We start from the raw sequence: 23,672 nt of genomic DNA, 5'->3' as shown, positions 1-23,672 counted from the left end.
TTTATTTGACCCACTGCTGGTGCTTCCCCTGAGCCAATCAGTGGGATGTTAAAAATACCAAAACACAATGGTATGATGCAGCATCCATTATACAAGGGTTTGTCTTTGTCTTTCTTTATCAACATCTGTGTGTCCTGTTTGGTGAAGATTTTCAACATTTTTGTGATTGTTTCATGGGATGGACACTGGGAGGGCTGATGCTTATGTGGTTTGTGCCCTTTGGTATTTTGTCTGCATAAAATGAATAATGATGAAGGAACCATATAATCCTACACAATGTGTTCTCTTTATCAGCAGCTTTTCAACATTTACAACATTTATGGAAAAATGATGGCAACCAGGTTAAAGGATAGATTTGTTCTAGAAATGTTTTTATGACCTGAGCCATAATAATAAATTAGAACATATTTTCTGCATAATAAAAATGATATTAGGAATAACAGTAATAATTTCCCTAAATTCATCTTGGACATTTTATCACAGAACAAATGACAAATGATGAACATTTTTATAGACAATTCAGTGATGTATGCACAAGCAAACACTCTCAACCACTTTATACTGCTGACTGGTGGTCAAACTACAGAAAGGCAAGCTTACAGAGACCTCAAGCAGTTTATAATAAGAATATTACTTTAGAGACCTGGATGATGTGGTGCTCCTGAGATGTCTGTGGCTGCTGGAGTGAATACTTTAGAAACTGTTTAAGTAGATTTTTCTTTTCTTATCAGACATAAGGTTTAGCACTACTCACCACCAGCTGCAGAGACATTGGGACAAGTTTATTTTTAAGCCATAATTATTATTTTTTAAGTCTTTTGCCTTTGTGTTTTTAATTAATTCTGCCTCTTTCATCAGGACCCTGAGGCTGTAATAAATATTTTTTTGGAGTTATCCCCGCAGGTTTGACTCTCATGTCCTCTCCGGGCTTCCGTAGACATTCCTTCGCCGTCAGTTAGCGCTCGGTGACGGACGACCATCGCTGAGCCGCCGACCCGGGCTGAACTATGGAGGAGATCAACAACGTGGAGGTGGTTCCGTGCACAGAGTCCGACTACCTGAAGCCGTTCAGGGTGCTGTATAACCAGGTGAGAGATTTGAGAGGTAACGGCTGTCACAGGCTGCCGGTAGCTGTATGCTAACCCCCCCCCCCCTCCTCCGCTCCCATTCATTATGCTAGCAGCCTAGCATAACATGGACGAATTCGGACCTTGAAAACAAACTTTGACAGCAACAATTAGATCACATGAAGCCGCAGTGACACGGCCGGTGGTTTTTGTTTTTATTTCCATTTTCATCACACTCGGTGGTTCAGCTGAAGCCTCCGTGTTGGACATCAACCCGAGAAAGCTAAGAGGTAGCCGGGAGCTAACAGTGCTAACGTTAGCTCCGCCGCGAAGGGACTTTTTTTTTTTTTTAATTCTGTTATTTGTTTTGTTTCCTTTATTTGGGAAAACATTAGCACATGATCCACGTCAGTGTGAGGCGGCGGGGACACAGCGGGTCAGCTGTGTTATGTGCCAAAGAGATGTTTTTTTCCGCTGGTTGATCAAAGTGGTTAATGTCATCTCTTAAATTGGCCTTTTAGTGGATGCAGTCTGGTCGATGTTGGGTCTGCAGGTCAGGGGTCTTTGAAATCAGGTTTACACCGAGCTGAATCCTATAATTATCTCTTTATTCCACTCTGCACACTGCAGGGAAACGTGCATGCATCCCATGACAGGTGCAGGCTTTTCGACACTGATCTCCTTTAATTCAGATGTTTGATTGTCTTTCTCAGAAAGACTGCAGCTGCAACAATAAGTTGATCAACACAAATAGAATCAGCAGCTGTTATTCTTATTTTCTTTAACCGTACATTTGTGTGCTCTTACTTCTCACGTATCGTTTTATGTTTGATTGGTTTCCATAATATTCTTGATATGGATATAAACATTTTTAGAAATCTCTTATGTTCTTGCAGCACTTCAGGAGTTGGAGCGGCAGGCTGTCCCCTTATCAGAGGCTTTGGATGTTCCATCCTCGGCTCCTGTAGTCTGCCTGGTAAAGTGTCTGTGGTTGAGACACTGGACTTCTCTGAGGTCTCCGTTTATTAATGTGTGTTGAGGCACATAGGAGTAGATGTAAGCCCTGCATTCATGTCTGTGAGTGTGGCTTACATTTTAAAACACTTTGAGTGACCACTAAGACGAGAAGCTCTATAAAAGAAAGCTATTTACCATTTATCATTCTGTAGGCTTCTATGTCTACTTACTCTCTATACTGAGCATGCTGGTATATTTAGTTAATTTAAAGGACTTGTGGCAGCAGGTCTAGTCACTATCCATCCTCTCCTTCGTCTGTTCACTTTTGGCTGCTTGTGCAGGCCATGTTGGCAAACTGGATGAGCAGAGTGGATCTTCTGTGTTCAAAAGCTTTCATATTTCAGTCACTTCCCAACAGTTTAGCGGTAAATAAAAGCATCAGCCCAATTAATTCAGTCACAGTGGTTAGTTTGTCTGATTTGTTTTTTTTTTTCTCCTACATTTCTTTTTTTCACAGGATTGTCATGTAAAATGTTTCTTTGAACTCCCAAGAAAAGCAAAGTTTGACGACTGCGTCCTGATCCTGAGAGAATCACTGCTTTACCCAAACATAGGCAGCAGTCCAAGATGAAATTATTTTTAGTTTTCAAAATATTTGTGCAGTTTCTCCGTTCCTGGGGTATAGAGTTGGCTTCTGCTCTGTGAAATCCGAGTAGTCTGCATTAATGAGATATCAGTAAAATCAGAAAATGCACAGGGCAGTTTATTATTTCCATTTTAGCTGATTAAAGTTGTTAGTTTTGCTTTTTAAGTTGTTCTTGAAGTTTTTGTTTTAAAGTATGAAAACACAAAGAAACTGTACATCTATGATTTGACGATGCTCTTTTATGATGTTGCTTTCGATTTAATTAAAAAACTACAAAGTACCAAGAGTCACACCTGTGACAAGGCAGGAATTGTGTTTGGGGTGGGGGGGAGTTAAGCTTGTCAGGAGAATGGCGGAACGGGTTAAGACAGCAGATGGACCACAAAAGAGATGAAGGTGGACTCCCTCTCCGTCCTGCCCTTCCTTTCATCCTTGTCGTCTCTCCTCCACAGCTCAGGAGGGGTTTGTTCAGAGACTCCCCACAAAGGCTTTTCAGTCACACTGAGGGAGCATCTCTTCCCCAAACCTTTTAATGTTCACGGATACATCTGCAGTCCAGCCACTGGTCACTAACTAAAATCTACTCCCACTCAGAAATAGGCTCTTAAAGTAGATGTCATGCGTAAGAGGCCCTCTTGATCATTATTGTGTGTTTGCGTTTTGTCTCCGCTCCTTTGCCTCACTCCACAAAGCAGGTGATTGTCCCTTGTTGACTCTGGGAAACCGCTCTTATCTCTGTTGCCTGGTGCTTATGTTGAATCACTGGTTGATACTTAGAGCAGGATAATTGCCTTCCATTTATTCATTATGATCATGTGAATTATTCATCTGTAATTATGTACCTCGTGTAGCTTACAATCAGTGGCCCCTTACTCCCCCAATAAATAAGAGCTCTATTATTTAAAGACCCAATTCCTTGTGTGAGTAGTTATTTATTGGCTTGGGCTTGAATTGTGCCAGTAAAATGACACTTATGGGTATGAGTAAGTTTTTGCTCTGCAGTTAGATGAGGTCATTTCGCATTATTTAATGTATCTAATTTTACAAATTGTGATTGAAAATGAACAAAATTAGTCATTGAACTTATTGTTTTAAGTAGTTTTGTCAGAATAGTGGAACCTTTTTATAGTGCATTGTATGTTAAGATTGATTTTAAATTTCCCATATCATGTCATACTTTGACATGGCAGAAGTAATTTTAGTAATTTTGTGATTCCAAGTTTGCGCCTCATCTATCAGTTACAGTGAAGTAATGATTTTTTTCATTATAATTAATCTGTTCATGTACTATAACTATTTTATTTACTTAATTAGTTAAGTAGACTAATTGTCCATAATGTGGAGAGTCTGTCAATAATCAAGCTTTTGGTCGAGATACTAGATACTAGTGGTTCTCAAAGTCGGGTCTGGGAAACCCACATGGGTCCATTATTTTCACTATAATTCCACTCAAACCAAGTTCACCATATTATAAGCTCAAGAAAAGCAGAAAAGTCTCACATTTCAGAATCTGCAAACTTTTTTTGTTGCCATTTTGGCTTGAAACATTTAGTCAATCATTTGATTTTGCCCGTCCATTCACCAAAAAATGGACGAAATGATGCAGCCTGTGACTCATGACTGATAAATGATCTTTTTAGCCCTAATATGCTGTGATAAGGCTGTGTGAAATTGAAGCAGCTGATTTATTTTTTGTAAAGAAGGTTAAAAGACAAAGGCTGTCGGATAGCTTGATTCGGAGAGATGTGAACGTGTAAAATGACTATTTGCTTAATGTGGATTTTGCTGGAGGACACAGTCGTGTTGTGGGTGTGTGCTTGAAGAGTGTGTCCTTGACAGTGGATTTGGCACTTACCCACAGGTCCCACTAACAGGGCTGCTTTAATGCTGCATATCCTCTAATTCAGCTTGATCGGTTTATGCAGGTGCAGATGCTTTTTGTCATCGCTGCTGGACCTTGCTGATCATTAGTTCAGTGGCCGTAATGATACTCTTGTCTTTGTTCAAGCAGGTGAGAAGACGGAGAGCGGAGCCACATCCAGAAAAAAAAAAAAAAAAAACTGGAGAGCGAATCAAAGAGTGCTATTGTGTTTGAGGAGGTAGTTGATTTTTTTTCCCTTCCTGCTGCAGCTGCCAGCTTTATAGTGTAGTCAGCAAAGGAGGTGTGTGTGTGTGAGAGAGAGATGGTTATTAGACTTTAAGTACCTAAAAGATCAAGACCATACATCCCTCCCTACAATAGCCATTCACACAGGAGCATTTCTGATGCCCAAAGCCAGAGGGACCACATTAATTTCAAGGTCTTGTGTTGCCTGTTCCTGCTTCCCTTCCTCTTTCTCTCATTCCCTGTCTATGTCTCTCTCTCCCCCTCTCTCTCTCTCTCCCCATGGGCTAATCTCTCTGTCGTAATCCATGTCGGCCATGATTTCCCGTCTCCCCTGGGCCATTCAAGCTGTACCCGCCCCCCCTCTCAGCAAGTGGCCTGAGTAATGAGGAGAACCCCACCATCTGTGAGCGGTGACAGGACACCAGGGAGGGAAGTGTGTGTGTGTGTGTGTGTGTGTGTGGTGCAGGTTTTTAAAAATAAAGCCCAACAATCTTTTTTTACTCTGCAACTTTATTTTGGCAGGACAACACCCCCCCCCCCCTCCTTAGATTTCTCTGTTAATTGAGTTTTTGTTTCGTCTACAAAATATCTCTGCTGTTCTAAGAGGTTTTAACATTTGGGCTGGTGGTGTGGGGAGATGTTTAGCCTTGTCTAAAATGAACGTTAGCAGTAGCCACAGAGGGGGAGAAAACATCCCAGAAAACCCGAAACAAGATGGCAGTGACTCCATCCATCGAGCACATGGCGTCGCTGACTGGTTTGATGAAGATGAAAATGAGATCTAAACCCGAAACAATATTTTACACGGACATGTTCGTCGCCGTAATACTCCCAGTGAGAGAATATCTTCCTGAATGATGGCGTTCATCCGTCCAGTAGAGCAGAGCCAAGGTTCATTGAAGCCGCTCTGACAGCCACTTACTTTAATTTGTTACCTGCCTTTTATGTTTCCATAGAATCCCGTTAAATGACTGCAGTGCAACCAAGAGTTGAATGCATCATAACCATTATCATTATCAAGTGGCAACTTTTAAGTGGAAGATTTTGTGATGTAAAAATCCATTCATTGACAGGAAAAATGCTCCCCCTCATAAATTATTCAATAACCACTCCTTACAAAGCATCAAGACACGAGAAGTGCATCCCCGCCTCAGTAATGACAAGTAATTTATCACACGCACGCCCTCGCACTCATTTTGCTTTCATCGATGAAAAGTGAGAGGGGTGTGGCCGGCTCGGCCTCACGGAGGAATGACATGCGTGTAACACACTTGCACTCTTCTGTTGACATGACAGGACTTTTGTGAGGGCGTTTACTGCGACGCACCCAGAGCATCTTTCATGACATGACTGCACGCCGCAGGGTTTTGATAATGTCAGTGCTAATGGCTGACAGTGAAAGAAAAGACGGCAGGTACCACATCTGCCACTTTCATCTGGATTTGTCAAGTTTATTATTTATTTATTTATTTTAACAAACCGTTTCGGGCTGCAGGTTTTATTCATTCATTGTACATTTAAACTCTGTTATTGTTTGATTCTTTTCAATTCATACTATTTGTGTGTTATTTTACTGTGAAGCACATCTATTGTTTGCATCCAATTATTTAGACTGTTTCAGAGAGTCTTACCTAAGATTGAACATACAGAGGTTAATTAGAGCTGCTGGGCCTCGTCGTTGAATCTCCAAATCTTGCAAAAGATATTCCCCCAGTTATTCCTTTAATGATGGCTGTGAACATGTTGGTTCAAAATACCCTACTGGTGTTCAACAGGGTTCAGATCTGGTGACTGTGCTTTGTCATCGTGCTTCTCCACTCACTTTGCAGATTTTCCATATCATTCATCACTCAGCCACAGCGTTTACGCTGCAGAAAGATGACGCCGTAGTAATATCATAGCTAAACCTGCACAAACTTTGGCTTTCTGCTCTCATTACACATTACAACGTGAAAATTAATGATGCATGAGCAGCATTATGTTAGCTTGGCTTCACATTGAGGTCCTGTGGTTGTGACGTGTTTGGGCCATTTGACTAGTGAAAATGGGAATTAGTGGCCGTTTCTATGGACGGAAACAAAGTTTGCCTGATGAATAGATGAAAAAAAAAAAAAAGCCTTGCGTGTCTGTCCTCAGCTGTTCGCCTTAGATTCCTGTCTCTGTATTATATTATTATCATCTCTATAATTTTTGCGTTGATCATGATATTTTGTCAAAAATTATATTTAATGAACCTGTAGGAGGTGAACACAAAAGCAGCAGCCATAAATATGACACTGACTCCGCTAGAAGGTGTGAATTTAAGTATAGAGCTGAAATTATTGGGCAGTTAGCCAAACTTGCCAGTCAAGAATTTCATCGTCATCCAAATAAATAGTTCCTTAGATAAAAATCATAATCAGATAACATGATAATGGTCTTTTTTCAATTTTGAGGCCTTGGTTTGTTGGGGCCTTTGATTATACGTTATTTCAGGTGTGGTGCCCCCTTTTTTTTTTATTTATTTATTTTTTTTTTTATTAACAACATAGATTTCTGTATTTCTAAAGCAATATGAGATTATCCACATTCATAGCATCATACATCATGAGATACATTTTTAGCTAGACCTTAGCCTGTAAAAGTCTTCAGATTATGTATATTATGATTTGGAACTGTATAAAATTAAACGTTATTTAATTGGTTGTTTGACAAAAAAAATATTTGCAGACAAGGAGGAAGTCCCACTAAATGAGTCAGTTGTGTTTAAAGCTGCATGTCAGAGTTTTACTCCCCTTAGATAGAAATATGAAAGTACATCTCTGGCACAGAAGCACATCCTTACCTGGATCCTGTTGCCACAATAGTAGATTTATTATGTTTGATTCAGTGAAATTAACTCACCATTTCACCTCCTCCCTTGTCTTGGGCGGTACTGAAATGTGCTCACCCACAGGGCACCTCTATTGTAGGTGAGATAAGCCTTTTCTTATAAAGCTGTCATCGTCTGTCTGACGGCGCTCATGGGTGGAAATGAGAGATGTAGCCTAAATTTGAATCAAGGCCATATTTCTTCAGGCATTGAAAATGTGGGACAACTTTACCATATTGATACAGAATGTAACTCATCTGTGCAGATTTGATGCTAACAAAAAAAGTGAAAGTAAAATGAAGTTGAATGGGATTTTGGTTTTGGTCTCTGACTTTCCCTTCTCAGCTCAAAGCCCGCTGGTTCCTACCGATGTAAATCTTTACATATATATACAATTATATGTTTTTCTTTTTTTTTTTTTAAATGGTAAATTTAAGCCAGTCCAATGCAGGGCTGATTAGAATCGCCAGTCACCACCCCCCTTCCCCCCACAGAAACAGTTTAATTGAATAAGGACTTAATGCAAAAATCCCTCCATGTTCACATTGTAGTGTTTATAACTAAAAACAAATAGGTCTTGAGGTCCTGAGACAATCGTCTTGAGGGCTTCACATGTTGTTACGATGAGCCGAGGGCATAAAAACATTATGTTGACAACCACTTCTGTCATTTAGCTCCTTTAATTGCAGGACTTGTTTCAGCATTTAGTCATCAGGACTCCCCTTCCTGAAGGACACCTCATGTTTACAGTTTCACTTACCATTATTATGAAACTCATGCAATTCAATACTCTTGAATTAATAATTTCTTTTGTCGTTTTCTTGTTGAGGCACAGTTCATAAAGTTTAAAGATGCCATCTGATGCCGGGACAGCAACTTTCTTTTGCTTTGCATCTGCAGATGTTTTCATAAGGCGTGGTGTGTGTGATATTCCTTTAACATGCTCAAGCAAGCATCGCTCCTGATCCAGCTGTTCCCTTTTACAGTAAATCACATTAAATAAATCACATGATTTGGCTTCCTGCCATACAAGCCACATGCAACAAAATGACTGAGCAATTGTGGGACACTGAAGGCAATTTATCTAACCGCTGTCAAACTACAATATTGTTAGGGCTGAAATATTATTTATTGTGTTCTAAATTTTGTTTTTATTCCTTCACAGAACGGCACAAAGAAATCCTGGGACTTCATGCGAACCCATGACAGGTAAACAATATTTTATTCGTCGGCAGTGGCCCTTTCCCCAAACAAATACTGTCAAAATAATTCTTATTGGGATGTGGTAGACAATAAAACCAGACTGGGTCAGAAGCACTGATTGTGAATAGGCCTAAAACACAGTGGCGTTCACTTCCAAAGAACGTCTGCCAATGAAATGGCTGAGATTTAAACTCACCAGTTCATCGTGCTCATCATGTCACTCGACATATTGCAATCGGAAGAGCTTGTCCCCAACATTTCAATTTGATCCAGCTCTCAGAGATCAACGAATGAATGTCCTAAGAAGCTTGATTTGCACCAATCCTGACCCAAACTCTCTATGTAGTTCATAAATCTTATTCCTTCCTTCCATCTCCTGCCTTCTTTATTTATTTATTTATTTATTTTTGCACATTTCAATCCAAGTCCTGTCTCCTGCAGCCCTGTAAAGGTTTCTGCTGCAGTATGAAATCTATAAATTCAACAATAAAGCACCGTGTTCATGGTGTGTGGGCATTTGGACAGAAATGCAGTCAAAGAGGGCAACTTGTGTGTTATCAGCTGTTGCTGCAATTAGCATCTCCTGCCCTTCACTGGGAGGATGTTTTTTTTTTTTTTTGAGATCTCGCCCCTTGTTATTCTACATGGAAATGGTTATAAATGTCTGAGCTTCACAGGGGACCCTGTAAGAGAAATATCACACATTTGTGTCAATGCCTGTGTTCCCAGTCTCTGTTTATGCTCAGGGTACCACAGCGCCCTAAGGTACGTTTCAGGTCATTTAAGCTCTTCTTCCTCCACCTCTGACCCCGCAAAAAAATAGTACCACTGGGACAAAAGCAGTAAAGAGGAAAGCAGCCCGTGGGAACATCCAGCTATTCCTCAGGTGGAAGCTTTGTCACAGTGCGTGTTTTGATTGGGCACAGGACTGTTTTGCATTTTTGTGTAAGTGTGCGGAAAATTTCCGTCTCAACAGGAGTCACATTTGCACTTTTCATTTAGACCAGCAAGTGATGTGAAAGACAAATCCTGTCAAAGGTCACAGACATAGTTCCAAACATTTTAATCAGCTTCATTTGTACGTGTATTACTGTAATAAAGGCGTGCTACAGTCACTTGAGTTGAGCTTCAGTCGTCGTCTAACACAGGTGTTCAGATTGTGACCGTTGCTTTGACGCATCAGTCCTTTTAACCTCATGAGCGAGGTGATCCCTCTTCCATGGGAGTCCGAGGTGTTCCCTAATATAAATGAGTGAAGTTGTCATTCTGGGGTTCTCCTCACCATGACAGTCCTGCACATCATCTGCCCCTCGGACAGAGATACATTTAATCCCTCTGTACGGGGCTGGGCACGAGGTCCTGGCTCTCCATTGCACATGTTTACTCAGTCTGATCAAGCCAAAAGCAGAGATGCAATCTGGAAGTCTTAGTACTGGACACTGATCAGTTCTTGGCTCTGCTTCCATGATGTGTTCCATGAAATGGGATTAATAACAAGGCGGAATACTCACCAGGGTGTCCAGCAGGTCGCAGTCAGAAGCGTTTTCTTTACTAAATTTACAAAAACACATATAGACCTTGTTATTTCGACACCTCTGTGTTTATGGGAATGTTTGCATAGTGCTTCTTGTTTATTACTGGAAGTGCCTTTAAATGGGAACCCGAGTGTTTGTCAGTGCAAGACATTTTAGAAACTGCGGGCAGGAAGATCAAGTCACCGGCAAGCTTTTCTGCCTGCAGGTGTATCTGTGGCATCGCATCTGATTGTTAATCCATCTCCAGACGGCTAATACAAGTGAAGGATACACATCATTATGTGTTTGAGACAAGTTTAGGTCAGTTTAGTTTCCCTCCACTTGTTGTAGGATAAAATAATGTAAAACATAATTTAATTACGATCATAGAATTAACATCATCAGCACCTTTTGATAATGAACTTGTTTTGGTTTTTTAGTATTCTTTAGTAAATTGATTAACTTTGGGTTCATCAATTTTCAACTGATGGGCAACACAAGCAAACTGAGCAGACTCAGATTCAAACCATGGCAGTCAAGACTTTTTTTGTTTTTGTTTTTTTTCACCATCCAGCCAGCAGCCCATGCAGCTTAACAGAGCATGAAAAGTCCTGAACGTCCATTTAACCTGCTTCTTGATTTAACCATTATATAATTTTTTTTTTGTCAGCAGGAAGTTGTAGAACAGCAGTAATGGTGTGGAACAGCACTACAAAATTCAGACCTCAAGGGACAGCTCTCATGCCTCAGGCTTGTGTGGCCCACTTTTTGGGCTAAATCTTCCATATTACCTTCTCCATTCTTATGCTGTCTCTGTTCCAGCTGGAGACTGACACTGAATGTGTTTGGTAGATACCTTCATGAGATTTTTGGAGAAAGGAATCAAAATTATTAGTTATAATTAATGCACTATTAAAACGTGAATGTAGGTTTCTTTACTGGTTGGTCCGTGTGATACTCTTTTTAAAATTGAGTAGTACTGCCTCATTTTGCACACATTGCATTCACTTGTTGGCAAGGCAAAGCAGCAGTGTCATGACTTCAGCGTCACTTGTAGCTGTTTGTGTGACTGTGTGAATTACGTTTTCATTTGCATGAACACAGTACTTTTACTGGAGGTGAAACGCCACATGGAACTTGGTGAGACAGTAAAAATAGAAGAAGTTTTTAAACTGGCTGTAACTGCAGATGGAGAGCACCAACAAGACATTCTTCACCACGGGTAAACCGGGTCAGCTGACATTCTCACATGCTGTTTAGTTTCATATATGTGAATGGTAAACATATCAAATCGGTGTTCCTGGCGCTGCAGCGGGGATCAAGCCGTAGTACAGCATGGGAAAGACAGGGCAGGGCTTCCTGCTGCTTCAGACACATCCGCTTTTCCCAACACTGACCCCAGGACTCAAGTCTCCACTGTCAGCGACACACACATATATACACTTGCACATGCACAGTTGCACTCCCATGTAGCATTGAACCACGTGTGTGTCCCCCATGCTGCTCATTAAGGCGCATCGTTTCAATCTGAAGTGATGTGGTTTTGTTTTTCACTTCACCACTAAGGAATTCACAAGTGTCGGGCCGTATTTGAACGAGATTATGCTCAAAAACATGGATTTTACCTGAGAAACATAAAGTTTAAATTTTAAGGACTAACCCGCATTATTTGATGACAGTAGCACACACTTACCTGCTGTACACAAACTTGTGAATGACACAGTAGCATTCATGTGTGTGAATTATGGGTCAAGTGTTTGTGCTTTATGTTTTTGATAAAAGTTTCCTTCCATTTTAGCAGAAATTTTAGACCAGATTCAACTTTGCACATTTTTTGTGGCAATGAAAGTCCATCAGATGTAGATTTTGTCCCAGGGTCCCAGCTGGCTTTGGGCGAGAGGCGGAGTCACCCTGGTGCAGTCTTATCAATGTGCTGACGTATCACAATCATTCATGCCACATTCACACCAAGAGCCAAGTCCGAGTCGCCAACTAACCAAACCTGCAGGGAACCCCCGACAGGCACAGGGAGAACATTGTGGAGCGTATTACACCTTTCCACTGTCAGGTGACGGTGCTAACCACTGAACCACCCTGCTGCCCTCATGTCCAGCACTCCTTAAGATTGTGTGGAATATTATTTTTAAAGGGGGAGGGGAACAAAAAGTGCTTTTCAGAGAAAATATGTCTGAAAATGTTGGGTATTCCCTCAAGCAAGCGGCACTTTGAATCCAGGGACCTTTTTGATGAGTAATATTTCCATTATAAGGAATTTAAAATGTGGTCTAGCCGCCTAAATCTTAAATTTCAGATTTTCACACCAGTGATGGATATTTTAAGACGGCGATATGTTTTAAGAAAAGGTTGTCTGAGCATGATATTTATCGTGCATCTTTCTCTTTTCCTCAGTGTATCAGTGCTGATCTTCAACACCACCTCACACTGTTTTGTCCTCGTCAAGCAGTTCCGTCCAGGTATGATATCACCGCACAAAGCAACAGACCCAATAACGTTCTACAGCACAGCCTTCTTGTCACCAGATCTAGTTTGTCATATATCCCGTGGGCACTTTCACTAAAAAAGCAGAACATTACAATCCCTGTTTATTCAACTGGATCTTAGTAACAATGCAGACTCAGAAATAGACCACAAGAGGCCCCGTTACAAAGAAGCCTAACCTCCTTTGTTAGAAGTCGCTGGGGACTGTTCCACACCGCAGTGTGCTAAATTCAAGGAAGTCTGGGCACTGATATATTTTTTTCCCTCTCCTCTCACATTGCTGTAGAAGGGGAAATCAATTTGTCTCCAACCAAGAATGCTGTTCGTTTTGAAACAAGGGGCATACAATATTATTAGCTTACTGACATGAAAAAATAAATGTATAGAAACTGACTGGCCTGAATGCTGAGGTCCACATTATTATGTTTCAGGCGAGGCAGGAAGGGATGGGATGGTATAAAAATGTAATGACGGGATTATCTGGAGAGTTGCAATATGCAACATTAGTGCAATCTAAATAAAAATGTACTTTAAACAGGACTGGGCAGGATTAAAGTTAAGAGGCTTTTAAATAATTGAAATATCTGCTGATGTGCTAAACTTAACAGTCAAAGTACAGTCAAATAGCTAAATGCCATTAGAGGAAACTACACTGCTTAGTTCATTTAAAATCACGTGAAGAAACAATCAGAAGAATTTACTGTTCAGTCTCTAAGTTATTTATGTTTTTGTAAATAGAAGAATTGTGATGTCTGTTTTTGATGATATGGATAAAACAAAAGTTCATATTCCCTATTTTCTAACCACTAGCTGTATACATGAATGAGTGGGAACGGACCAAAACGCAGCTGCCTCAGTCTGCAGAGACAACCGAGAAGAGCAACCCTGAAGCCTCAGCCCCAGAGTCTCAGGAGGCCCAGTCAGCCTCAGAGGGGGAGAGCTCTTCTCAGTGGCCCCCGGCCTCAGCGGGGGTCACCTACGAACTCTGCGCCGGGTTGGTGGACAAACCCGACCTCTCCTTGGAGGAGATCGCCCGGCAGGAGGTGCTGGAGGAGTGTGGCTACGATGTGCCCGCCTCAAAGCTGAAGAGGATTACTTCTTACAGGTTAGCAGGTTAACTTCACAAAGGCTTTTTACTCATGGACCAATCTATTCCCAACACAAAGAAGTTTCATTTTTTTATCCGACTCAAAAAATATCTTTCTTCAAAAATAGGCCCTAAAGTCAGCTCCTGACAATTGTTTGGAGGACGTCACAGTGAAAGTGCTGAGTTTGTGTGTGTGAGATGAAAGGAAGCTTGATGAAAACCATCCATCTTTGTGAGTTTGTATTATTAAGCAGCTACAGTGAGACGCAGCAGTTGAAAGTGTCAGGAGATGGAAAGTCCCACATCAGGCGGCAGCACCTGGACAGCTTTGACTGATGCTTCTCATAACTGTGCTTTTGATTTGACTCGCACACCTCCTCCAGCTGTGTTGGTGTCGTCTATGGCCATTGTTATGTGTGGGCTGCACCTATTAAAGAGATGGGTATCGTCTTAACCCTCATGACCCCTATGAGGAGTGTTCTGGATGGGACGGTGAAGCTCTCTTCTAACAGCAGGCAACCTTCGGCCACAGACCTCTTCAGGAAACAAATGACTGAGCCAAGAAGCTCTGAGAAATAATGCTGGTCTGTGTAAATTTAAAAAAAAAAGGATGTAGGATTACAGCTTTCATATGTGGCTGTCTCAGAAAGTTTTTAGGGAAAGTGAAAGTTTTTAAAACGACTTCCTGCCTATAAAGCACTAAATGTGCTTTTTGGCCCAAATACATCTCTGATCTGTGAAAACAAGCAGTTTCCTGTAAATTATCAGAAACTCTCAGTTCCTTCAGAGCCTTCCTATTGATGCAACTTAGCGGTAAAATGCTGTTTCAGTGTTTATAATGCTATATAAATAAACTTTCCTTCTTTTCTCATCAGGTCAGGCGTAGGTGTAACGGGCGCCAAGCAGACCATGTTTTACGCCGAGGTCTCTGACGACAACTGTGTGGGCGCAGGTGGAGGTGAGCCCCGAGAGGGAGAGCTTATCGAGGTGGTCAAAGTCCCGCTCCACGAGGCCATGACGTTCGCCTACAACGAGCGCATACAAAAAACCATGGGCGTCATCTTTAGCTTCATCTGGTTCCATAATAACATGTCTCCCAAGTACAAGATCTCCACTAATGTGTAACTAGTTCTAACCAACCCGCTTTCTACCATGTGTTCCAAATCAAATCAAACACCGGCCCAGCACATCCTCTCTTCCCCCTCCGGCTCCTCATCCTGTGTTGCCTTTTTTGCTTCTTGGTGTATGATGAAGGGTGAGGCCCTTATCGTGCCACCAGCAGGAATCTTTTAAGTTTTGTCTTGTTTACCTTTTTAAATCTTATGTGGTCTTAATATTTCTCCTAAATACAAAACAACAAAAAAAAAAAAAAAAAAAACTTGCCATAGCTGGTTGCCACTGGCACTTTGTTTCATTTACTGTGCCATCCGTTACAAATGGCTGGATATCACTGATTTCATTTGCCTGCCCTTGATTAAAGGAATGCTCCACTGGTTTTATTGTAGATGTTGAATGTGGCCTTCAACATATGCTACCGGCTGTGGGGGGAAAGCAAACAAAAAAAAAAAAATATTTACCATACCTATAAACCTTCCTGCTACCGTTCACTGCAAACTGTGTTGTGCTGCGTTCGTGTCACAACAGACTTATTATTTCAAGTTTGCTCCTTTTACTTTGACTTTAACAGCCAGATTCTAACTTCAAGAGGGGAAACTTTGAATCCAGCTCCACGTCTGGTAGATGACCAAAGCCCCTCTGCCTTTCTTTCACTATAATAAAATCCAAAATCCTCCAAAAATACCCTTTAAAAAAAAAAAAATCAGAGAAATAAAATGAAACGCAGTTTTGATGTCGAGATTTGGTTTTAAATTGACACAGCTTCCTTCCCCACAGGGATAACTGTCATGATCAAAAGCCGCTAACTGCTCTATGTGAGGTGAACTCACCGTGTCTGAAAGCCTGTAAAAAATGTTTGCATCGCAAATGAGAAACAGCTCCTAAAGACACAGATGTAAGGTAAACAACAAAAACAGTGGAGCATTTGTTTAAGCCATGATCCAGTTATGCAAAAACTAGTTATTCAATTGTGGGGCCTTGTAAGGACGGAGGTGTAAGGAGTGTTTTAACCACCCCTTGTTCTGGCATGCCTCAATTAATTTCTTTGATCCACAGCCTTTAAGCAATACTTATCACAGTACCCCGCTAAACAATCACTCAGTGTCGCTCAATTCAACTCTCACGCTGTTGAAAATCCTTCATTCATGTATTATCAGATTTCATTCACTGCACAATATAAAAAAAAAAAATAATGGAAAAAAAAAAAAAAAAAGCATATACCTACCTCTGCACCGAGGGCCTAATTTCAGTTTTCAACGTCTCATTGTACTCGAGCACAATCCAGCTTTGATTTGAAGCGTACTATACTCAGTTAGTGGAAGACGTAACTCACTGAAATCCACTTCAAATAGCATCCTCACACATTGGAAGGGATTCAAAACGCTGCAGTGGCTTCACAGTTTGTTTTCTGAACGGGACATTATAGCTCAATATTATCAGTGAACAACTGAAAATGACATGGAAATTAGTTTTTGTTTTTTTGGGGGGCAGATTTTTCCCTTTTTTTTTTTTTTTTTTATGTCTGTCGGCGCTGAAACAATGTGGGAATACAGTTCAGTCCTCCACTTGTTTATTCTTTTTCCATTTTTAAATTCATTTTCCTCACAACTCTGTAATTTCTAGGGAGTTAATGTTATCCCTCGGATATTTGGGTTATACTTTAAACACAATGCAGGTTTAACAGACTGCCTTTAATCATAATTCATCCGGGAGGTCCAGTGTAATACACAAAGTTAATCTCAACAGCAGTTTGCCAAAATCTCAGGTCCAAATCATCAAACTTTTGGTCATATTCAGGGAAAAATCTCAGAATGTGACGATGACCAGCATGTTATAACAGTATTATATTTCAAAAATGACTTGCGACTTCCAGGCAATGAAGTTCTTACTCTTCTTATTAAACTACATATTAGTATTTTTCTTCATAAAAAAAAAAGGGCTGGTACTTTTATCATTTGATATGTGATAAGAAAAAAATCTTTCTCCCTCCTTTTTGCTTTGTTAGACGTATGCAAGTACTGAAGCAAAACCTGGAGCTCACAGAAAAAAAGAAATCCTCTCATTTATGTGTTGCTATAGTTAGATAGTAAAAACGGAGAACTATGCTGCAAGGGATTTTAAATGAAGTTGTTGAGGACTATCCTAAATAATGTGTGCTAATGATATTTGATTATTATTAGTCATAATTTTAAGTGCAATGGTGAAATTAAATTAAATTAAACCTGAATATGTCTTATTAAACAAAAACAAATGTCTTCACCCAGATTACCTGATTATATTCTCTGGTGTGAAAACTGTGAAACACTTGAGATTAATATTAGAATCAGTCTAGGATTCATTTGTTCCTTTCTGATTTTTGACCCTGAGAAACAGCTGACAATCAATTTTCCCTCATTTGTTTGTTTGTTTGTTTTTGTGGATGTCTTTGTCCCAACGGAGTCTCACAGCTGGTCTCTTGAGCCTGATCATCATTTTCCCACATCTGGTACCATCTGAGCTCAGAATTTATCATTCTCATCTGCACAAATAAACAAAGTCAAAAGAATTTCAGCAGACCAAACTAAATATGTTTGGTTTCACACACTGAGTCAAATTTTTCAGGAGCAATTTCTACCCAAACCATGTAGGAAAATATGCACATGACCCTGAAGCCATATTCATCTCACCCTGCGCCCAATTACTGAGGATCATTTCCCGATGTAGGATTGTTTAGCTTCTTGTCACTGCTTGAACTGTTTTTATTACTTATTTTGGAAATCAAAATATCTTTGGAAATGTGAAATGGATTCACGTTCTCTCAGGAGTAGCGAGATGCCCAGACCTGATCGGTAACAACACTGCTTTGGATTCTGCTCGTGTTGTCGGTAGAGTTACATTCAAACTACGGGATGTATCCACTTTAATGGGCTTAATGTCCGGACGCTTTGGAAAAATGTGGAAGGCACCTTTGGAAAATCATGAAGCAGAGCTGTCATACAACACTCTTCTTAAACGGCACACTACGTCATGATAACCAGCCACTATAATATCTTTTGATATTTTTTTGTAGCTCTTAGAAACTCATTTATTTGGCACCTTATCCTCGTTGAACCTCTTCTGTTTGTTTAGTTCATCCACCTTCTTCCACGTGACAATCTTTTCTTTAGTCTTCAGGTGAACAAGGTCCACCTGGATCTCGGTAGTTTCATGGAAAACCTCACTGAAAGATTTCCAATGGTGCTCACAGTTTTCCATCATTCAGTTCTCGTCTGGTATGAGATGAACCAATCGTGAAAACGATGGACTGTATTATTTGTTTCACAGTTATTTTTTTGTTGTTGTTGTTTTTTTTCCCCAGTGGTTAGCCATAATCAGTGAAAAGTTGGAGAAGAAAAATATGGATATTTGATGTTATGAGGCCATCTTCATCTGATTTGGCTCGACCTAAAATGTGACAAACAAAAGCCATTTTAACTTTGAAGGCCAGTCTGTAACTTGATGTGCCTGTCAGGTGTGGAGGGCTGCGTTCAGGTTTATGTTGGCTGCGTGTTTCTCCACAGCTTCCCTCCCGCTACGACCAGAAACCCGAGTGCATTTAGTGAACGTTACAAAAGATGCACAGTAGCATTCATGATTGAAAGCCTGGAAGCAGCAGTGACTGAATCTGGAGTGTTGCAACACAACCAGTGTGGCAGCGCTTCAGGTTCAGCTGGTTCAGCCGGGTTCTTCATCTGGGCGGATGAATATGTGATGGAAGCGAAAATGAATCGTAGGCCTGTATTTTATTTTTGCTCAGCGCGTGGAGTCCAGCTTCACAAGGTGATCTACTTTATCAGACCTTCAGCCGATTTTGTACTTTAGCATTTTTTTATGAGTTTTATAAGCTGTTTAAAAGTGGCTGGCTGCGTCTGTATCTTATTCAGTTCAAACATTTCTATGTTTTTCTTCACGAAATAATGAAACATGAGTCGAAAGGCAAACTTTGCACTCTGGTGGTGTTGGATTTAGTCTAACGGGAGCTGCGTAAACGTCGGTTCTGAGTGGAGTTAGATGATTAGATTGCTACCACTCATGTTTGTACAGGAAACAAACATCTCTGTACTTTTAAGGATTAAACAGATGTGATGTATTATAAACACGTTAGCTGTGAATAAGTGTTTCCACTCTTTTCACAGTGTGTATGCGAAGCTAAACGGTCGCAGAGACAACAGAGTGGTGGCGATCCTCCTGTCTAACTCTAAATTTCCCAAAATGTCGAACCACTTCTCTGAAGTTTTCCTCCTCAGCAGGCCGAGCTTTCCCCCTCCGAGACGAAAGCCAAAGCACTTTTGACAGTTTAGAGTGAAGTTGCAGACTGCGCCACTGCTAAGCCATACGCTCCTTCTGTGGAATACACAGCGAGATAAACGTGAGGTAAATAAATGGTTGCATAATTCATTCCTGCCGATGCTGGATATTAACCGTTAGCCCAGCATCGGACGTTTCTACCTCCATCGCTCAGGCACACGACGGTGTGATATTTTGCATCTGTTTTCTTGCTTGCTGAAGGCATTGACATATCAAATTCTCAGCCACATGTCAGAAATGTCAACACTCAGTGGTTCTTGGTGACAGAAAACTTAATCCATCACAACCATATTTTTTATAGATGTAAGCCCCCCCACTCCTCCTCCTCCTCCTCGTCCTCACTGCTATGCTGTAGTTGCTTCTTCAACTGTGACAGTTTTTTGTTTTTCTTTTTTTGTTTATTTTCTTTTGTCAATGGTTTGTGCACAATTTCTTAATTTCATCAGTGATCACGAGTTGAGCTGCAGTTTGTCATGAAAATGGAAAACGTAGGTCTTTAAAGGTGCTATGTGTAGTATTCCTGAACTGAAGACAACGTATTGCTGGTGATCTACTCAATATTTATTTGTTTCATGAAATATTTAATGCTTTAACTTGATTTGCTCATGAATTATTAAAAAAAACTACAAATAGCTGAATACTTAGAAGCAACAGGGAGAAGCTAATCTGATTTTCTGCAACAAAGCAGTTTCGACGGTTTTTAAAGCGTACCATATGTAATTCTATTAGGTGGTGTAATAACTAGTGAAAATCCTACACATAATACCTTTAAGTGAAAAATTATTTAGAATTTTCTCACGGAAAAGACGTAAAGAAATTTGTCCCATTGTGATCTTCTTTATTTATTATTTTTTTTATTTCTTGGGGTGTCTTACACTGAATTTGTGTTTAAAAAAAAAAAAAATGTAAAAAAGATTTTCTGGGGAAAAAGTACAAACACAGATCATTGCAGTTTTCTGAATTTATCATGTATTTGAGCTTTATTAAAAGTGTATAGTTGTGGGCAGTGTTTTCAGTAATGTTTGGGTTTTGTTAATTTATTACCTAATTGTTGAAATATCTGACTTTTAAAACATGAGACTTGGTACATACATACAGTATATATATTTAACCATGGTACTTTGCATGTGCACTAACTGTCTTGGATTAAACTGCATTAAGTTGAAATAAAATGGGTTCAATGCCAAACTAAATATATTTTCTCTTCTCTCGGGTGCAGTTATTATCACAGCCCTGAGCGAGGCTGCGCTATTAATGTCTTTTCTTTTGCATTATTGTCCTCCGGCAGTGACAATTTACAGGTGAGCTGTCAAAAAATAAGTAAATAAATAAATAATAATAATAATAATGTAGGTTGTCTTTGAGGAAATATATGAAAAAAACAAGCGGAAGTACTGAAGATGTGACATTCCTCAGCATTATGAAATTCCAACCGGGAGTAAGATCACGACTTGACTTGCTCAGTGTGAGATGTTTTACATTTTTTCTGTGAATATGAAAAAGACTCATTTTCAACATTTTTAACTGATTCTTGCTGCAGTTGGTTCCCAAACTTGTTCACACCAAGGAGCCCCGGAGTTGGATTTCTGCTTTTAGAGCTTTTATCACAGAAGGTGTTTGAAACTTCCTTGTTGTTCTGTAATGCTCTACAGTTTCACAAATGGCTCATTAGTTTCTAAATTTAAAAACTATTAGGAGTGTTTTAAACCATTAAATCTTCTGGCGGGGGTGTACACACTCCTTTTATTAACAGTTGTATGTATATTTAGCAACACTTGGTACCTAAATTCCTCCTATTTATTATTTATAAGCATTAAAAGCGCACTGACATGTAGAAACATCATCAACAGTAACTGGTGAATATTTCTACATGTTTTTGTTTATGAAAGCTGACTGCTGAGGCTTGAAGTGATATGCTACAGTTTCCTTTACCTGAATAGGAAAATCCAAAGAGAGAAGAAAATCAGCAAGTTTTTTTGTGATTTGACTCGAAATCTGCTGCGTAGATAAATCTGTCGTCACCTCTCCGGAGCCAACGCATCCTCATCAGACCAGACTAGATGAAGATCAGGAAATGGGACGGCACATTTCTGCGGGATCCCTCAGTGGAGATGAGCCTCAGTCCGATCCAGATGGGCATCTTGATTAAGTCTCCCAGCAGTGAAATCAGACTTCTCGCATTTGGTCATCGGCAAAATAAAAAAAAATAAAAAAAAAAACAGCTGTTGGCCTGAGGAGAAGATTTTATCTGAGTGATTCAGAAGATGTGTGACTGTGTGGGGGAGCAGGAAAAACATTTATTATCATTTTTAAAAATGATTTTTTGTCCTGTATCAGCACGGCTCTTTGTCTTTTTCCGCTTTTGCTTTGAATCCTTGCTTCTTCGTCTATTTTGTTTTTTATTTTTTTTCAAATGCCAGCAGCACTCCGTAAAAGCACGTTGCTTGGGAACAAAATGGCAACAGGTCACGGTCACGCTCCCTCATGCTTCAGTATCACGCCGTGCACGAACTGCACTGCTCACACACATCACCTCTATGTTTCATTTTACTCTGGAGCTTTTGACCTTGATAACATGAAGCCTGAAAGAGAAATGTTCCAGCTCCACCTCTGTGTCCTCCTCCGGCTTCTACGTCCTTCTGTTGTTGCTGGGTGGATTTTAAACAAGAACCTTTGGCTTGTTTTTGAGATTTACACTCTGAATCTACATAATAACAATGAAGTCAGTGTTAATTATATTAACAAATTTGATGTATATAATACGTATGAGGCACATTTCAGACTCGTTAAAGATTTATTACATACCAGAAATCTGTTGAATAGATAACTTCTATTTTTACTTCCTCTCATTAGTTGGGCACAAAATGTCAAGATGAGCCAAGAGACAAAGAGAAACCCAAACTTCTGGGTTTTTAGACAGATTACAGCTAAAGCAGTGGATAAAAGGCTTCCATAGAAGACAGGCACATTTTTTGGATATGGACAAAATGGCAGGATTAATCAAGCTCACAAAGAAGTCACTTTAAATGTCGGTTTCAAATGGCAGTAGAAGATTTGGCAAAGAATCTGGAAAGTGAACCTGAGGAACAGCCTAAATCTGCTGACACGGAGACGAGCTCGGACGTGACTTCCTGGCGCTCTGCGAGGACAGCTCGACTGTACATCCCCAAAGTTGGCTCGATTTCGCATGAGGAGTTTTTCCTCCTTGGGCTAACATGCCCAAGCTTTGAATGTTTTCCTCCAGCTCCGCGGTAGACATTTGACTCTTTAGCTGTTAAATGCTGCCTGTGTGTGTTCAATCACAAGTTGCTGATGGGAGCAGGTTTAGGACTAAGTGTGGTTGAGTTTGGTCATAATTCACTTTTCCAATTAAAGTTCACAAAGAAAAAAAAAAAAACTTTATTGCAGCAGCTTCAACGTTAGCATGTAAAGATATGTAGAGTTTGCATTTTTGTACCAAAACTCTGGACCATCAGTCTGTTAGATTTCATTCTAAGCCAAACTGCCGAAGTGACACCGACAGAATGACATTTCCAAAGCTGGAGAGAAGATCGAGGTGCTTGTAGTGGGAAGTTCATTTGCTCCTGTTCAAATTTATTCCAGATTGTGTGTGTGAGCCACCAGTTCAGTAAATAAACGCTCCCTTCGCCACCGCCCAGGCGTCTTATGCAAGGCGTTGGGAACGGGCGGATGGACGGCTGCTTAAATTGCGTCCCTGCTGCTTTCATGTTGTAACTGGACACATGGGATGTCTCTGTTCTCCAAAGACCATCTGGATGTGTGTGTGTGTCACCGCAGCAGATGGATTACCATCCCTCTTTCTCTGAATGCAGTCCATTCACAGGTGGGAGCTAAAACCTGCCCTTTGAAGGAAAGACAAGATCCACCTCTGCAGTGAGAGGGCCAGTGTGATTCCAACACACTCTCCATCTGTATGCAAATAGACTCCAAACATATGGGAAGAACGTGTGTTTTTACGCTTTCGTCAGGCTCCTTGTTTTATTCTTTACAAATGTAGACGACACAAGAGAAAAGGTCAAAAATGCCTCCAAGGATTCATCCCCTGGGCACCACGAATGTCTGAAATTCAGTGGCAGTCCATCCAGTACCAGCTGGGATACTTGGATTGGTGGTCTCAAACGTGACTGACCTCGAGGTCAGGAGCAAACGGCAAACACAACTCAGTTCAAGTGACACATCGAGTCTCATCTTTACCGAAATCACTGCAAGATGTTGGGCTACTCTGGCCTGAATTTCTCAACCGTGAGGTCATGACTTTGGATTAACGTGGCGTTGGGG

The 23,672-nt window shown here is 40.5% G+C and overlaps 1 protein-coding gene across 1 annotated transcript; it reads left to right on the top strand.

The window, feature by feature from the left end:
• The first annotated feature begins 949 nt into the window (after positions 1-949).
• nudt14 (nudix (nucleoside diphosphate linked moiety X)-type motif 14) lies at positions 950-16,260 on the top strand. Its single transcript, XM_029495822.1, has 5 exons — positions 950-1,088; positions 8,794-8,837; positions 12,755-12,819; positions 13,655-13,949; positions 14,807-16,260. Exons 1-5 carry the CDS (start codon positions 1,008-1,010, stop codon positions 15,054-15,056), a joined length of 735 nt encoding a protein of 244 aa, XP_029351682.1. The 5' UTR covers positions 950-1,007; the 3' UTR covers positions 15,057-16,260.
• The last annotated feature ends 7,412 nt before the right edge of the window (positions 16,261-23,672 follow it).

Source organism: Echeneis naucrates, chromosome 24, assembly GCF_900963305.1.
Source record: "Echeneis naucrates chromosome 24, fEcheNa1.1, whole genome shotgun sequence".
NCBI classification, from domain to species: Eukaryota; Metazoa; Chordata; class Actinopteri; order Carangiformes; family Echeneidae; genus Echeneis; species Echeneis naucrates.
Note: the sequence above shows the minus strand (reverse complement) of the source record. Positions and strands in the feature narration are given on the sequence as shown.

Excerpts from the sequence above, each read along its gene's own strand:
- nudt14 (XM_029495822.1), top strand. The coding sequence starts at position 1,008 with ATGGAGGAGATCAACAACGTGGAGGTGGTTCCGTGCACAGAGTCCGAC. Across the intron at positions 1,089-8,793 it reads TCAGGGTGCTGTATAACCAG|AACGGCACAAAGAAATCCTG; the intron begins GTGAGAGATTTG and ends ATTCCTTCACAG. Across the intron at positions 8,838-12,754 it reads TTCATGCGAACCCATGACAG|TGTATCAGTGCTGATCTTCA; the intron begins GTAAACAATATT and ends TCTTTTCCTCAG.